Source organism: Vombatus ursinus, unplaced genomic scaffold (assembly GCF_900497805.2).
Source record: "Vombatus ursinus unplaced genomic scaffold, bare-nosed wombat genome assembly UNPS02009173.1, whole genome shotgun sequence".
Taxonomy (NCBI): Eukaryota; Metazoa; Chordata; class Mammalia; order Diprotodontia; family Vombatidae; genus Vombatus; species Vombatus ursinus.
The window spans coordinates 721,903-738,178 of record NW_020948951.1 but is presented as its reverse complement, the minus strand read 5'-3'; the positions used below and the strand labels follow the sequence as shown (position 1 = coordinate 738,178).

The following is a 16,276-nucleotide window of genomic DNA, read 5'->3' as shown; positions in this document are numbered from 1 at the left end:
TGTGTGTGTGTGTGTGTGTGTGTGTGTGTGTGTGTGTGTGTGTGTGTTTGTGTGTGGGAAAAACCATACACATTCCAAATTCCTATTCATTCCTTGTCCCCTGGGTAGATAAGAGACTACATCTTTGATTAATTCAGTAATTAGTAACAAGGAAGTCCCCCAATCTTCCCCTTTTCTCTCCCCCCCCCCCCCCCACAAATGTCAACCCCCTAACCAGGGAATCCAGAAAGAAGACACAGGGCCCATTTCCTCGGGTGCTGGATTCAGGACATACTAAAGGGTCCCAGGGAGAAAAGATGTTCACAGTTTAATCCCCGTGGATCACTGGGGACTGATACCATGCAGGAGAATAATATTCCAGACCCCTGACCCTGCGGGTCCAAACTGGGAGCCAGTCAGAAGAAGGGAAGATTGGTGAGGCCCAGTGGAAGTGGAATTTGGGCAGGGTCGTAAAGGTTGGTTAAAGCCTGGATGGGTAGAAAATGCATTGCAGGTGAATGTAAGCTCCCTCAGGGCAGGGACTATTTTGCTTTTGTCTTTGCACTGTGCCTGACATAGTAGGCCCTCAGTCAGTGCTTTTGTTGAACTGGAATTATTTGACAGGGAAGATGTTTTAGTTCAGAAAGCCTGGAGGCTGCCACTTGGTAATGGACTGGACTGCTATGTCAGTTCTGAGGTCCCTTCCATTGCTGAGATTGAAGAGCTAGGTTCTTCATGACTATGCCCATTAATTCTGTGGGAATGGGCAGAATCCTTAGCCGGTTCAGCAGCGGGGGAGAGGGGAGCCCAGCACAGCTGAGTTTGTCGTCCCAGCTCATACAGCCAGGCTTCAGACTGAAGGGAGGAAGGAAGTCTTTTGGCCATCCATCTTGTACCGGAGTCTAGTTTGATCTCAGCCCGTGTGTGGGGTCAGAGCAGGACTGGGAGATCTCTGGGTTGGGGCTGTGTTGGCTGGAGCTTCAAAGGGAGAGGTGGATAGCTGTCTGAATTGGGGAGGTTTTGCCCGAGATCACCCGTGGCTTAGGCCATTAACCCCTCTCATCCTGTCCCCCTCTCCTCTTTATGTCCTGTCCGACTCTTCATGACCCCATTTGGGGTTTTCTTGGCAGAGATACTGGAGTGGTTTACCATTTCCTTCTCCAGCTCATTTTACAGATGAGGAACTGAGGCAAACAGGGTTAAGTGACTTGCCCAGGGTCACACAGCTAGTAAGTGTCTGAGGATGGATTTGAACCCAGATCTTCCCAACTGCAGGCTGTTGCTCTGTCCACTGTGCCACCTAGCTGCCCGTATGTCATACTTAACAGCCAAGTAAAATATAATGTCTCTGCCTAGCCTGCTCACTGTGTCGGTTCCTTGTCAAATGGCCTTGTTTGTCCTTGTATCTCCCCACCTCCCTCTGCCACAGAGATGTGGCTCCATCTTCCAGGGATACGGGGAGCAAATATCTCCAAAGCTGGGGTGCTGCCCTCGACTTTCTTTCCCCAGGTGTGTCAGAGAGACGCTAGACCCAACTAGGCCTGGGCCCTGTGTCCAGGCTGGCAGAGACAGTATCCCTCTGTTCAGTAATGCTGTGAGGATTCCCACATCTCATTCTGCCCTCCTGAGTCTACCTACTCTTCCAATTCCACCTAGAATCCTAGAATATCACGTCCTCCAGAAAGTATTCCAGTCCCGGGATACTATAGGATCATCCATTCAGAGCTGAAAGGGACCTGGGAGGCCATGTAGTCCAACTTCCTCATTTGACAGATGGGGAAACTGAGGCATACAGAGGGGAAGGGATTTGCCCTCGCTCACATAAGTGATAAATGGCAAAGCTGGAATCTGAACCCAGATGATCTGACACCAAATTTGGCACTTTTTTTTTGTTGTTGTTTTTTAACTGTACTATTGGGGAATTTCTGCTCTTTCTAAGCTGCTACAACCTCCAAAATCCCAGACTTTCGGCCTCCCTCCTGATGCTATCCCATTGACAATGTGCTGGTGAATTCTGACCTGTGGCTAGGGGGAAGCCCCATGAGGGCAGGGGCCTTGTTTGACCCTGGCTCCCCCTCACTGTTTAGCTGAGCAGAAGGCTGATTGAGCCCACGGGTTGGGGGGGGGGGTGAAGGACTCAACCAGCAAGCTGAAGGATCAGTTACTAGGTATGCCCCCTCCTCCAAGTAGGGGCTGATTGGGTACAAGATGGGGTGGTCTGAAGGGCTGGTAGCTCCCCCCTCCTGTAGCCAGGACTCTTGGGACTGTCTTTGAAACACAGAGGGCTAAGGCAGAGCCTTCCTGGAGCGCACCCCAAAGTCAGCGTGGGAGAGGGCTGGCCTGACTTCCTTTCCAGCAGGACTGGTTGTTTTCTGAAGGGTCCTGTCCTTGGACCTCTTCCTGACAGCTTGGCCCTCCCCGCCCCCCCCCTTCTCCTCTGCCCCCAGGCCCAGCCCTTTGCCTTCCCCCTGGAACTCCTCTGGGGAAGCAGAGCCTGGAATGCCAGAACCCCTCCCTTCCCAGCCTGGCAGCTGCTGGGGTGGGGGGGCAGGGGGAGGAAGGAGGAGGAGGTATGCTCTGTTTCTATTGTCTCGGGAAGGCCTCGGCTCAGCCATTCAGCTGGGGCCCAGAAAGCCCCAGTCAGTCGCCTTCCTACTTCCCCAGAAATCTCTTAGAGTGCCTGAGGGATCCTGGTAATAGCACCTTGGGAGGGAGCCCAGCCTGAACTAGGTGTAACTTCATCCCTGTACCCTTAAGTGTGTGTATTCAGATGCCCTTAGGGTGCAGCTTCTGAGCGTGATGGGGGAGGCAGAGAGAAGAGAGTACAGAGCCTCCTTTGGAAGGGGGGGCCTCCAAAGGCTTTCCAGGGTCAGCTGTGCTGATGAGAGGGGATGGCCTTCCTCCTCCCCATCAGTGCCTGGGAAACGACCCTGGCTTTGAAGTGAAAGGACCAGGGCTTGAATTGCAACTCCCTTATCTACTCCCTCCATGACTTGGGCTAGCTGAGAGAGCGACAGAGACAGAGAGAGAGATAGAAGGAGAGAGACAGAGACAGAAAGAAAAAGAGAGACAGAGGGAAAGGGAAGGAGACAGAAGAGAGAGGGGGAAGCGGAGAGAGAGAAGAAAGGAGAGAAGGAGAGAGACAGAGAGATGGAGGAGGAAGGGCCCAGAAGGTCAGCGTTGTTTTGCTGGCAGAAGGCTGGTGCTCCATCCCTAGCTGATTTGCTGAGTAACCACCTATGGCTGTTTAACTACCTATGTAACTTTGGGCAGATCATGTGCCTTCTGTGGCTGTCTGTTTTCTCATCTGTCAGATGAGGGGAGTGGCCCAGCTGGCCTCTAAAGTCGGCCCGGTTCTCAGTCTCAGAGGCTATCAATCTGAATCCGCTTCCTTGCTTTCCAACTTGGGGCCTGGTTGGGGTAGAGGTGTGGGTGAGGAGGTGATAATAGCAGCGGACCCTGAGGGGGCCGAAGGACAGGCCTGGCCCAGAGATCCTTTCCCTTTGTGCTCCTGGGACTGCTGACCTTTTCAAAAAGCACCATCTCTGTTCTGAAGTGACCAAATGGTGTGAGATACTATCTCCTCCTCCCTCCAAACACAGGGCCACACACGTGCCTGTTTGTATACATAGATAACAAACACACACACACACACACACACACACACACACATTTGTGCATGTGGGTAGAGCTGAGGATGTGAGTTTCTGTCCTCAGCTGAGGCCAGAACAATGTCTGTGTCACCAGGAAACAGCCCAGGGAGAAGGCTGGGCAGCTATTGTCCTTGCCTGATCAGGCAGCCGTGATCTGTAGGGGGCTGAGGGGGGCCCAGGGTTGGTTTACCACCTCCCCTGCCCTGGTGCTAGGGCCAAGGCGATGCTATTTAAAGAAGGGGGTTGTTCAGGCAAGTGGGGAACAAAATCCAGGGACCAGGAGGCCTGGGCTGGGTCTGCAGGGAACTTACTGTATACCTTGGGACAAGTATCTCCCGCTTCAGTTTCCTAGTGTGTCAAATAAGGATAATACCACTAGCTCCCCCTTTCCACAGGATGCAGCTCTCAAGAGCTGAGAGGGTTCTATGGTCGTCATTCTGAGGGTACCCTGGTTAGCGCCCTGGCCCTGGGTAATACTTCTCCCTCCTCTCCCTGGGGGAATTGTACCACAGCGTGAGCTGGGCACAGCTGCCCCCAGTGCCCTGGCCCATAACCCAACAATGAGGACTCGGGCCACAGGCTGCCAGTGACATGTCGGAGAAAATAGTTGCTCCGTTGTTTCCTCACCCCATCCCCCACCCGTGAGGAGGCCAATGTGTTCATAAAGCATTGCAGCTGGTCAAGGGTGAGGGGAGCTGTCACCCCAGGGTATTGAGGGACCAGTGGCTCCCTGGGAGCTTGGACAAGATCCTGGCCTGAGCCTATCCCCAGGCCGAGCTCTGGGCAGCACCACTCTGCACACCTTCCTGTGTAAGAGGGGAGGGCTGTGCTTTACAACTGGGGAGACCGAGACTCAGAGAGGGCAAGAAATGACAGTCAGTCTCTCACACACACACACACACACACACACACACACACACGCGCGCGCGCGCACACACACACACACACACTCCAGTAGAATGTAATCTCCTTGAGGGAAGGAACTGTCTGTCTCACTTTTTTATTTGCATGCCCATGCCTGGTACATAGTAAATGCTTAATCAACACAGGCTGCTTGAATCGAACTACCAAGGCATGACTAGAACTCAAGGCTTCTGCACACCATCCCACGTTCCCTATGGTATGGATAAATGTTTCACCTTGGAAGGAAACAGAGGCCAGGGAATTGGCTAAGGCCCTCACTGAGAATTCAAAGAGCCAAGAGCCCAGTTTTCCCAGCCCCCAGCCCCGTGGCACCCGCCGTCGCCCCTGGCAAGCTGTTATCTCAGATCCAACTACCAGTCTGGGTCGGGGCCCAGGGTGATTGTTAAGAATTCCTGTGCTTTGCCTTCCATGCAGTAATCAGTGTGAATCTAGAGGCTGGATTATTTCTTCCAGCGTTCCCTGCCCCTTATACCTGTCTGCAGCCCATCCCTGGGGAAGGAGGTGGTGGTAACGGGCATCCGTTCTGGTCACTGATGGGGCAAATGCAGGACTCCTGGGGCCCAGGGTGTCTCCTCCTGGTTTTGCTCTTGACCCCCCATCCCCAGCAGGAGCTTGGGGTTGTCTTGAACCTCTTAGGGGAGGCCCAGTAGAGAAGGAGGTGCCAGAATCCACCCACCCTTCTGTCCCTCTGAGCCCAGCTTGTACCCGCAGGACAGTGGCAGCGGAAGTCAGAAAGCAGGTGTCCCGAGAGTACAGCAGCTCCCCTCAGCTCTGCAAGAGAAGCGGCTCCCAGCAGGTTGTGAGTGGGGGCCCCCAGGGGGGTGAGGGGGGGGGAAACAGCTGCTGTGGCAGACCCTAGCCTGGGGAACTGGAGCCCCTCAGTTACCAGGTGGGGGCAGATCTGGTTACTGCTGCAGGCTGGCCTGGGAGCCCCTCCTGTTACTGGCTTGATTTAGTCTCATGGCAGCTAGAGAGAGGGACGCACGGGCATGCTTGTTCACAGTACGTGTAGGTGTGCTCATGCCTGCATGTATGGGCGCCTGTGCGGCTGTGTGCCGTGTGGATGCACCTGCATGCCCAGGCTCATGCGGGCCACCATGGCCATCCACCAGCATGTAGTCAAAGCTGGACTGACTCCTGACAACAGCCAGTGTGGCTGGGGTTTCCACTCTCCGGACACAGCAGCTTGGACCTCAGCCAGCCAGTGGTAGCTCTTCACAAACCTGTGTCCTTCCCTTACTGAGTCACCATGGCCCTAGGGGACAGAAACCCCTCTCCTCCCCATATCACAGATGAGTAGGACTGAGGCAGCCATCTGGGTCCAAGCCCTGTGAGTTCTGACACCCAGCCAGAGGCTGCCTGGGGAGTGTGGGCCCCAGTCTCAGAGTGGTTCTGTCCAGCTTGGGGGGGCTGGGGACATATTTGAGCCCTGGAAGAAGAGGAGGGAGCCCAGGCTGGGAGGGAGTGTCTGGTCAGGTGACTTCCTAGTCCTGAGAGTTTGTCCCATTGACAAACTCTCCTGGGGTGGAGGGGAGCAGAATAGACAGCTTGGGTTTGTGTGGGGGGAGGTAGCATTTTGTCCCACATATGCACACACAACCCCCGCTCCCCAGCTTTTTCTCTGTTAGGGGCCAGTCAGGGACAGAGGGGAAGGGTTAGCAATCTGACTGGAATAGCCTAATAGAGGGCCGGGAATGGTTAAAGAAAAGGGAAAGCAGACTGGTATTGGCGTTCGATGCCTCAGCCAGGTCTGGTCTAGGGCTAAGGTCCCTTCCTTCCTTCCACAGTCCCCTGTGGTGGTTGTGGTTCCCCACCCACACTTCCTCCTGTGGTTTGGGTATCTCTTCCTGGTGGGAGGGGGGGAAGAGAAGGGAAGCCTGGAGCTCCAGGCTCATTCCATTCTGTTCTCAGGCTTTTGACTTTAGGAAAAGATTGCCTCGGCCCCGCGCTCCCCTGCTCCCCACCCACTTGCTGGTTCTCTTCTCCCAATAAATGCATGTTACTTCTAGTTATAGGGTCTGAGGAGCAGCTCTGTTTTAGTCTTAAGCCCTCTTCCCATTCATCCAGGCCTAGATTTCCTCCTTTTCTGCCCTTCCTGAGTTCCCAGACCTTCCTCATCCTCCTCCTCTTTTCCCTCCTCCTCCTTTTCTGTTTCCCTCCTCCCCTCCTCCCCCCTCCCCCTCGTCCTCCTTCTCTTCACTTAGCTGCCATCAGCACTGCCCCCTGCTGTTTGGGTTGAGATTGACAAGTGATGAGGGATAGATCCCCTAGGATAAGCCCCAGCCCTAGTTTTGGGGGGATGGTGAGGGGGACAGTGAACCACAGAATGACTGAGCTGGGAAAGAACCTTAGAGACCTTCAAGCCCAACCTCCTGATTTTACAGGTAGGAAAACTGAGACCCAGAGAGAGAAGGAGATTTGCCCCAGGCCACACCCCTAGTAATTGAAGTCTACAAATACATAACTCTCGTTGTAAAGCCTTGTGGCCAGGCTGGCTTCAAACTCAGGGCTTGTCATGGAGAAGAATTAAGTGTGTTCTGTTCTGCCCCAGAGGGCATGACTAGGAACAATAAAGGAAGTTACAGAGAGGCAGATTTCAGTTTGACTGAAGGAAAAAACTTGCAAGCCGTCATCAGAGGCCAGAAGTAGGCCGAGGAGCCCTGGAAGGCAGTCAGTTCCCTCCCCATGGCTGGAGGTCCTGCAGGGGAGAATGGATGACCCTTGTCGGCTGTAGACCAGCTGGGTTCCATCCCTGCCCAGCGACAGGCTGGACAGGCTGGACTCTAAGGCCCCCTCCAGCTCAGAGCTGCTGCATCTCTGCTCTTAGGTTAGCCCTCTTCCTGCTCTGGGAAGTAGCTGACCTTAAGTTGGGGGGGGGGGGTTGCCGCTGCCCCCAGGTCCCACTGACAGAGGTCGTAGAGCCCCTGGACCTGGAAGATTTCCTGCAGAACCACCCTTTGGATGCAGAGCCCGGCCCGCTTCGGGACCTCATGGAGTTCCCAGCTGATGACCTGGAGGTAGTGTTGGAGGCTCGGGAGTGCCGGACCACAGAGCCGGGGATTCCCGAAGAAGAGTGAGTGGCCCCCCCGCTGTCCGGCCTCAGATCTGAGGTATCCCCTCTTGGCCACTGATGCCATGCTTCTCGTATCTCCTTCAACAGGAAGCTGGATGCTCGGGTGAGGGATGCAGTTGAAATCTATACCGAGGACTGGGTCATTGTCCAGCGAAAGTGAGTGATCAGCTGGGAGTGGGTCTGGTGGATGGAGCTGTGGGCCACGACTCTGGAGACCTGAGTACTCGTCCTGGCCCTACTACTGAAAAGGCATTTAATCTCTCTGGGGCTCAGTTTCCCTATCTGTAAAATGAACCTTATTCATGATAGTTGAAAACTAAGGTGGGCACTGCCCTGGCTGCTTGGATAGAGGAAAGCAGAGGCATTTTGGTGATATTTAGGAGCCCGGTGAGGGTCCGCGTAGGAGAGTCTGTTTTTTTAACTGAGATGTTGCTCTTCTGATAGAGCTACTGCTGACTTCTCTGGCTATGACCCCCCCCGCCCCCACTCTTATCATCTCCCACCCCAGGGAACCTTCCTTTATGTCCTGTTGATTTCCCACTAACTCTTTAAGGGGAAGCGGGTATCAGGGCATGGGCAGCCTGGCCCAGGTCACCCAAGGCCCAGGGCCTGAGCTGATGCCACAGTTGTGTGCTAACAGATGGGTGCATGACGGGGAACCCAGTACATGGGTGACCTTCTGAGGTCAGGCCCTCCCCACCAGGCTGGATGACTTGGCCTTTCTGGACTGTCCTGCAAGCCAAGGAAAAGCCAGGGCTGAGGGACCAGAACTCCTGAGGGGTCAGTTTCCTGCCATGGGACCCTAACCATCTCCTCCTGCCCCTGCCCTCACCTCTGCCAGGTACCAGTTCCTGAGTTCATCATACAGTCCCAATACCTCCGAGAGGCAGCGAGAGCGGCAGAAGGGCCTGACCCGGCAGGTCTTTGAGCTGGAGGAGAGGATGGGCTCTGAGGACTTGGTGAGCCCAGGCTGGAAACCCCTACTCTGACCCTGCAGATCTGGGCATGCCTCGTTTAGGAGGCTGCTAGGTGGCACAGTGCTAGATGTGGAATTAGGAAGACCTGATTTCAAATCAAGTCTTAGACACTCACTATCTATGTGACCTTTGACAAGTCACTTAACCTCAGTTTGCCTCAGTTTCCTCATTTGTAAAATCTGGCTGATGTCCACACTGAACTCTCAGGGTTGTTGTGAAGATAAAATGAGATAATATTTGTAAAGTACTATATAAATGCTAGCTATTATTAATTATTATTATGTAACCTTTTCCCATCTGGGCTAAACATGCTTACTCTGACCCTGCAGAATTAGACGTGCCTACCCGGGCAAGCTCCACCTTCTCTAATGCTATAGGGTTAATGCAAGTGGTCCTGAGATCAGGTTTCTATTTACAATCTGGCTCTAGTTATCCAATTTGTGAATTGAGTTTAGCAAATTCTTCTCTTTGAGGGCCTGGTGTCCCCAGCCGGCCACATCTGCCCTTAGCAGGATCTCTGGGCGTATAAACTTGTTTTAACGTTAATCATTACATGAAGCAAAATGTACCTGGGAGGGGAAAGCATCTGTTGGTTAGGGAAGGACCCACAGAGCCACGGGTGACTCCCTCAGCACGTCTCTGCTTCCTTCTCGTCCCCCCAGGATGACCTGAAGCATTGCTCAGCCTCCCTGGATGACACACCCCGGGGGAGCTGGGCCTCCAACATCTTTGACCTGAAAAACTCCGCTGCGGACTCGCTGCTGCCGTCCCTGCTGGAGCGCACGGCCCCTGACGAGATCGACCGGAGGAATGAGGAGCTTCGAAGGCAGAACCGGCCTCGAGACCTCCTGGCCCTGTACCCTGCCCCAGATGAGGTGAGCCCCGCCAGGGTTACACCGGCAAAGTCTTTAGGCCCATCTGGAGGAGAGTGGGGAAGAATCAGAGGACCTGGGTGCAGATCCTGGCTTCCTGGCTCTGTGCCCTTGAGCGAGGTGCCTCCCACCTCTGGTGGGGCAGCCTATCCTTTGCAGGGACAGGCCTGGCCGCAGGATCCTGCTTTGATGCCCTTTACAGAGCTCTTGGTCCTGGGTCTCTCTGCTCAGACCCTGCCAGTCTGTGTCTCTGGGGTGGGCGAGGGTTACTCTCTCCGTGTTTTCCATAGGATGAGGCCGTTGAACGTTGCAGTATTCCAGAGCCTCCCAAAGAACACTTTGGACAGAGAATCCTGGTCAAGTGTCTGTCTCTCAAGTGAGTGTGGGTGGGCTCGACCATCCTCCCCCCCACTGCCCACTGGGGCCCCTGGGCCCTTGGTGGATGCCCAGGTGGTACCAGGTAACCACCCCCCGAGGGTCTCCTGTGTGCAGAGGCCCTCATGGCGGACGCGGGGGGCAAACACTTCTAGCCCTTAGGTGGCTGACAGCCTCGGCCTCTGTGGAGGGAGTAGAGCAAGAATAAGACCTGCACGTAATGCAAGGCAGAATGGGCCTTGGGAGAGGTACACAGGGCTGGGGAAACTCAGAAGAGGCCAAGATCACTGGGGTGGGGAGATCAGAGAAGGCTTTCTGGAGGAGGCATGTCCCTTCTTGTTTTTTGTTTGTTTGTTTTTGTTTTTTGTTTTTTTATTTTTATGCAATTGGGGTTAAGTGACTTGCCCAGAATCACACAGCTAGTTAAGTGACAAGTATTTGGTCTGAGGCCGAATTTGAACTCAAGCCCTCCTGACTTCAGGGCCGGTGCTCTATCCACTGCACCACCTACCTGCCCCCTGGCATGTCCCTTCTTACTGTTATTAAAGGCCTGTGCCAATGTGATGTGGTGGGTGCCATCTTCCTCAGCCATAATGATGGTGCTTTGTCTCTTCAAAAAAGCTCTAATTCCATGTGTGTCGGCACGCCCGTCTGTCCCGTCTCCCCACCCCATGCCCTTTGTGCCTGTGTCATGTGGGGGGAGGGAATATCAGAAGTGTCCTTATACATTGTAATTAGACTAGATAGCTCAGTATATAGACAAACCACTGGACTTCAGAATCAAGAAGATCTGAGTTCAAATCCTGCCTCAGTGTGACCCTGGGCAAGTCACTTACCTGCTGTCTGCCTCGGTTTCCTCATCTGCAAAATGAGGCTAACCCTAGGTTGGTCCTAAGTGCAGACCTGGTGATGGGACTGCTGATCTGGTGAAGATCCAGGAGGATCATTCCCATCATCTCGGCAGCCACAGCAACTGATGCAAGACCGTCCACTAGAGCAAAGGGAGGGCTGTTCTCTGGGCAGGTCTAAGGAATATCCGTGGTGGTGAAGCCCCATGTCTTTAAATCATGCCAAGAAACCCAGGATGTTAGGAATCCAAAGGAGAAGGGAGTCAGTGCTAAGAGGACCAAGGATAAGGGCAACTAGGTGGCGCAGTGGATAGAGTGGCTGTCCTGGAGTCAGGAGGACCTGAGTTCAAATCCGGCATCAGATACTTACTAGTGACCCTGGGTGAGTTACTTAACCCCAATTGCCTCAACAACAACAACAAGAAAAAGACTCAGGATCAGGCATCAGCTTTATCAGTGTGAGAGGTAGAAGAGGAGGGGCTCAGGCAAGCAACTATTTCCTATCCAGGCCTTAGTTTCCTCATCCATAAAATGGGCACTCTCTTTCTAGCTCTCAGGACTGTTACAAAGAGATCTCTTTATAAAGACTTAAATAAAGCACCCTGTAAGTGTCGTTATTCTTAGGGAATCATGCTTGAAATCTTCAGGAAGGGCTGCTGGGGCGTGCTGGGTCATTGTCAGAGTTCAAGGGCTGAGGGTCTGAGGCTGGGGGGGAGCTGGGGAGGGGCAGGGGCCCGGGCTTTCTCCATGTGTTTCTTCCCATTCAGGTTTGAGATAGAAATTGAGCCCATCTTTGGAATCCTCGCCCTGTATGACATCAGAGAAAAGAAGAAGGTAGGCAACTGTCCTTCATCTTAGGTCCAGTGCCCCTTTGGGTCCGCCTGGGAGGCCCTGCTGTCCTGGCACAGCTCAGTCCTGGACACCTGTTACGTAGTATGGGAAAGGGTCAGTAATAGCTACCCACCCTCCCCTTGCGTGGGACCCTCCCCTGATTCCTGGTCCTCTAGCCCCCAGTTATCACTGTTCTCTCCCCAGAATACTTTGTATTTGCCAATTTTTATACTTGGGGTACAGTGGAGCAAATATTGGGCCTGGAGTCAGGAAGTCCTAGATTTAAGCTTCCTAACTGTATGACCTTGGACAAGTCATTTAACCTAGCAAAGCGTCAGTTTTCTTATCTTGAAAATGGACCCCTGCCTAGAATAAGGCGTATTGGTCTTACCTGACATGGTTATTGAGAGATTCACGTGCGTTTCATATATTGTACGTACAGCATTTTGCAAAGCTGAAGCACTTTGTCTTATTAATTATGATCATTGCTGAGAGGCAGTGTAGTGTAGTGGATACAGAGGCTCAGAGCCGGGCAGACGTGGATTCATGCTCTGTGTCTGGCATGAACTGCCTTGGAAGGAGATCTCCTTATCCTGACAAAATCACAGGTCTGGAAAAAAATTAATAATATTAATTAATAATTAATTATTATGTGTAATATAACTATAATATAATAAATAAATATTAATTAATTAATAACACCACCACCAATTCCTAGGGGCTCTAGAATCTAATTTCCTTGAGGCCAGGGAGCTGTTTCATTTCTAAGGTCCCGTTTCCAGTGCCTAGTATAGAGCTTTGCTTCTAAGTAGGGCGTTTATTACATGTTAGAATTGACTTGGGCCTGGGTGAAGGCCTGGAGGGCTCCCTGGAAGCTGTGGCTAGAGCTGCTTCTCCCATGTCTCCCACCTACAGATCTCAGAAAATTTCTACTTTGACCTGAACTCTGAGCACATGAAGGGGCTGCTCCGGGCCCACGTGGCACATCCGGCTATCTCCACCTTGGCACGCTCTGCCATCTTTTCTATCACCTACCCCTCCCCAGACATCTTCCTGGTCATTAAGGTGAGTGTGTATTGGGCCCTTTTCCCTTCTCTAGGGTTGGAGGCCCTCAGGTGCTGTGGCATACCCTTTCCTAGGCACTTCAAGTCGTGAGTTACTCATGGAACGGAGGGTAGGAGCAAAGGACAGGATGTGGCTGAGGGCAGCCTAGACTCTAGGAAGGAGATGACCACTCTGGACTGGGGTCCAGGAGTACTTCCCAGAAGAGGGGCACCTTAAGCTGGGCCTTGAGTGAATACCCAAGACTTGGATAGGTGGATAGCAGTAGAGACGCCATTTTGGGCTAGGACGATGGTGTAGAGGAAGGGAGGAGATTCGTGTGTTTGGGGATGGTGAGGACCCTGGCCTGGTTGGAGCTGAGGGCTCACGTTGGGAGCCGTGCTCAGATGAGAAGGGTAAGGCTAGACCCTGCAGAGTTTTGAATGCCAGGGCAGAGAGTTTAGAGCCATCGGGCAGTGTAGGAAGCCTGTCATTCAGTCAGTGGGCATTTATTAAGCGTGTAGTGTGCTTAATAAATGTGCCAGGCATTGTACTAAGCCCTGGTCAGGGTAAGGGACATAGACGAGAGGGACCATTAGGGTGGAAATGACGAGATTGGCTATGTGAGATGAGGGTTAGCTCTGGTGTTTGAGTCAAAGGGCCCAGGTTCAGATCTCAGTTCTGTTGCTTACAACCTGTGTGACATTGGACAGGTCATTAACCTGTCTAAGCTTTGGTTTCCTTATTGGTAAAATGAGGGAGCTGGATTTCATTCCCTCTAAGGTCCCTTTCAGCTCTAAATCCCCTGACTCCTATGGTTTCTAATCTCACCACCCCAGAAATTGACCACATGGCTCACAGCTGTGTCTCTGATAGGCCGGGAAGCTGTGGTCACCCTTCCCAACAGTGTCCTCCCAGGTGAGGGACATCCCCAGGTTCCCTCTCAGTGACCCACTAGAAAGCTTTGTCCTGGGACACTCTCTCCTCTGGGGAGCAGCTGGCAGTGACCAGGTGGGCCAGAAGAGATCTTGCCCATGACCAGATCCAATTCCCTGACCTTGGTATAGAAAGTCTGACCTTGTCCCTTCTTCATCCCCATATTAATTAATTAATCCCCCTCCTGCTCCTTGAGCCAACTCATCCTTCTGTTCTCAACCCTTCCTTCTCCCACCAGCTGGAGAAAGTCCTGCAGCAAGGTGATATTGGTGAATGCTGTGAGCCTTACATGGTCATGAAGGAATCGGACGCTGTGAAGGTGGGATCCTGACAGGTGGAGACTGGAGGTGGGGGGTAGGGAAGATCCCTGTAGGTTCCTACCTCTCCCCACCCACTCCAGAACACCCCAGCCCTGAAGCCGCCATAGCTAGGATTCTCTATCCTTGGTCATGGATGTCCCCATTTTATAGGTGGGGAAGATGGAGTCCCAGAATGACCCACTTGAGGTTTCACAGCCAGTCACTAGTGAAATTAGAGCTGGAAACTCAGTTTTCTAACTCTCAGCCCTACTGAGTTATATCATGGTGAGGAAGGAGGGGGCCAGTGTTAGAGCTTTAAGGGGAAACCGTGTCTCTGGTGGGGCACAGAACAAGGAGAAGCTGGAGAAGTTACGTCACACGGCAGAACAGTTCTGTAGCCGTCTAGGCCGCTACCGTATGCCCTTCGCCTGGACCGCCGTGCACCTGGCCAACATTATCAGCAGCGCCGGCTCCATGGACCGAGATTCCTCTGATTCTGAGAGCGGTGAGCAGAGGGAGACCATGGGGGCCAAGGGCACAAGGTTTGATTGGTGGGGGAGGGAGAGAGGGGATAGCTGTAGTATGAATACCCTTCTGAGCTCAAACACTCCAGGGCAGGGGTGGGGAATCTGTGGCCTTCTAAATCCTTAAGTTCTATCTTTTGACTGAATCCAAATTTTATATTTGTTCTGTAAAATTCAAATTCGGTCAAAAGGCCACACTTAAGGATTTAGAAGGCAAAATTCAGATTCAGTTCAAAGGTAGCACTTAAGGATTTAGAAGGCCACATGTGACCTTACGGCCACAGGTTCCCCACCCCTGCTCCAGGGTAACTCTTGTCTTTGGGAGAGGCCTTACTAAATGGGGATGCTGATCCTGGCCCCCTTGAATATGCAGGGTGAGGGGATCCCTCTCAGGGGCCTAGAGGGTGGGTGTCTTTGGAGGGCCTTCAGTCAGAGGCAAGATTGATCAGCGTGGGCAAGGACATAAGCATACCTGTTCAGAGGATAGGCTCTACAGCCAACAAGGACCATGTATTTGGGGAAGCTAAGTGTTAGACCCCATTGTGGTCATGACTTACCTAAGGCGGGGCAGGTAGGTGGTGCAGTGGATAGAGCACCGGCCCTGAAGTCAGGAGGACCAACTCTTCATGACCTCATTTGGAGTGTTCTTGGGAAACAGACTGCAATGATTTGCCATTTCCTTCTCCAGCTCATTTTACAGAAGAGGAAACAAAGGCAAAGAGAAGTGAAATGACTTGCCCAGGGTCACACAGTTCCTAAGTGTCTGAGGCTGGATTTGAACTCAGGTCTTCCTAACTCTGGTGGCAGTGCTCTGGGCACTGGGCCCAGGGAAACTCACAACTCAGGACTCTAGATGTGGATGACTAATTCTTCTTAGGGAAGAGACTGCGCCACATAGCTCCTCTCTCTTTTTGGAGCCTCTCAGCTGTCCCACTAGACCACTCTCTCTGCTTTTCTGGTATTCTCAGGCTTTCGAAGCCATACCGAGCTCTTTTAGCTAATAGTAGTGTCAATCCGAGAGTCTGCAGGGCTGCCCATGTCTGTTCCCTAGGCACTGAAGTGGAGGGATGCTTTCAGTGACCCCTTCTTCAGTAACTTTTCTTCTTTAATCCTTGGATGCGCAAAGGTATTCATCCAGAACTTCCTTCCGTAGACTTTGAGGTTTCATAGTCAGTAGTAGGTATATTGCTACACACTACATAGGCAGTAAAGGGCCTTTGAGGAGTTTCCCACTCTCAAGCAGTAGAGGGAGCCAGAGAGCAATGCAGCCTCTCCCCATCTCCCTCTTTACACAGCATAGGATGTTGCTGCTTTTTCTAGTCAGCTCCCAGCTTCAGAGCTTTGCCTCATCCACATCAACTCCCAACATCAAGTTCAGAGCCCTCTTGTCTCTGGGCAGCTGGCATCAGCTGTGCTCAGCTCTCATCATTTTCTCAGCTCCGTCGGTTTCTGCGCTTCCCAGATTCTCTAGGTGTCTTTAGTTGCCTTCTCATTCTGTGATTCATTCATTGACTCACTTGCTTATGAAATCAGGGCCTCCTCAGCTGGAGTGACCCACCTCTACTTTACGGTGAGAAACCCCAAATTTACTTTTCTGTCTGGTATGACACAAATAGTTAATAGTACAGTTTTCCCATAGTCCCCAAACAGTTCTTTGATTTAGAGGTTCCCAGCATTAAACTTTAATATCCTTAAAGTAGTCATATTCAGATTAGCTGCTGGGAAACAAGTCATTGCAGCCATCTCTACTGTCAGGTGGAGACCTTTCCTTCTGAGGGGCATGTTTTCACTTGGCTCCTTTCAGAACGTTGGTCTGAGGTGCTTCAGTTTGTCCTAGAATGGTTTCTATTTCTCCTCAAGTGGCCTTTTCTCTGTTTCTCACAAAAATGTCCTTTTCCTGCCCCTTTCAGTAAATAAAATATCCACATAAGAAAAGGGCAGTAA

At 52.4% G+C, this 16,276-nt stretch overlaps 1 protein-coding gene across 7 annotated transcripts in view; it reads left to right on the top strand.

The window, feature by feature from the left end:
• DOCK6 (dedicator of cytokinesis 6) overlaps positions 1-16,276 on the top strand; it is a 56,414-nt gene that overhangs the window by 8,322 nt on the left and 31,816 nt on the right. For 6 of the 7 annotated variants that reach the window (XM_027850885.1, XM_027850884.1, XM_027850882.1 and 3 more), the window contains exons 2-11: positions 5,268-5,355; positions 7,454-7,629; positions 7,717-7,785; positions 8,471-8,588; positions 9,269-9,481; positions 9,769-9,854; positions 11,469-11,535; positions 12,448-12,597; positions 13,748-13,828; positions 14,157-14,313. In XM_027850885.1, the coding sequence (XP_027706686.1) occupies positions 5,268-5,355; positions 7,454-7,629; positions 7,717-7,785; positions 8,471-8,588; positions 9,269-9,481; positions 9,769-9,854; positions 11,469-11,535; positions 12,448-12,597; positions 13,748-13,828; positions 14,157-14,313 (1,205 nt within the window). The remainder of the gene's footprint in view (positions 1-5,267; positions 5,356-7,453; positions 7,630-7,716; positions 7,786-8,470; positions 8,589-9,268; positions 9,482-9,768; positions 9,855-11,468; positions 11,536-12,447; positions 12,598-13,747; positions 13,829-14,156; positions 14,314-16,276) is intronic. The other variant, XM_027850883.1, reaches the window with a different exon arrangement.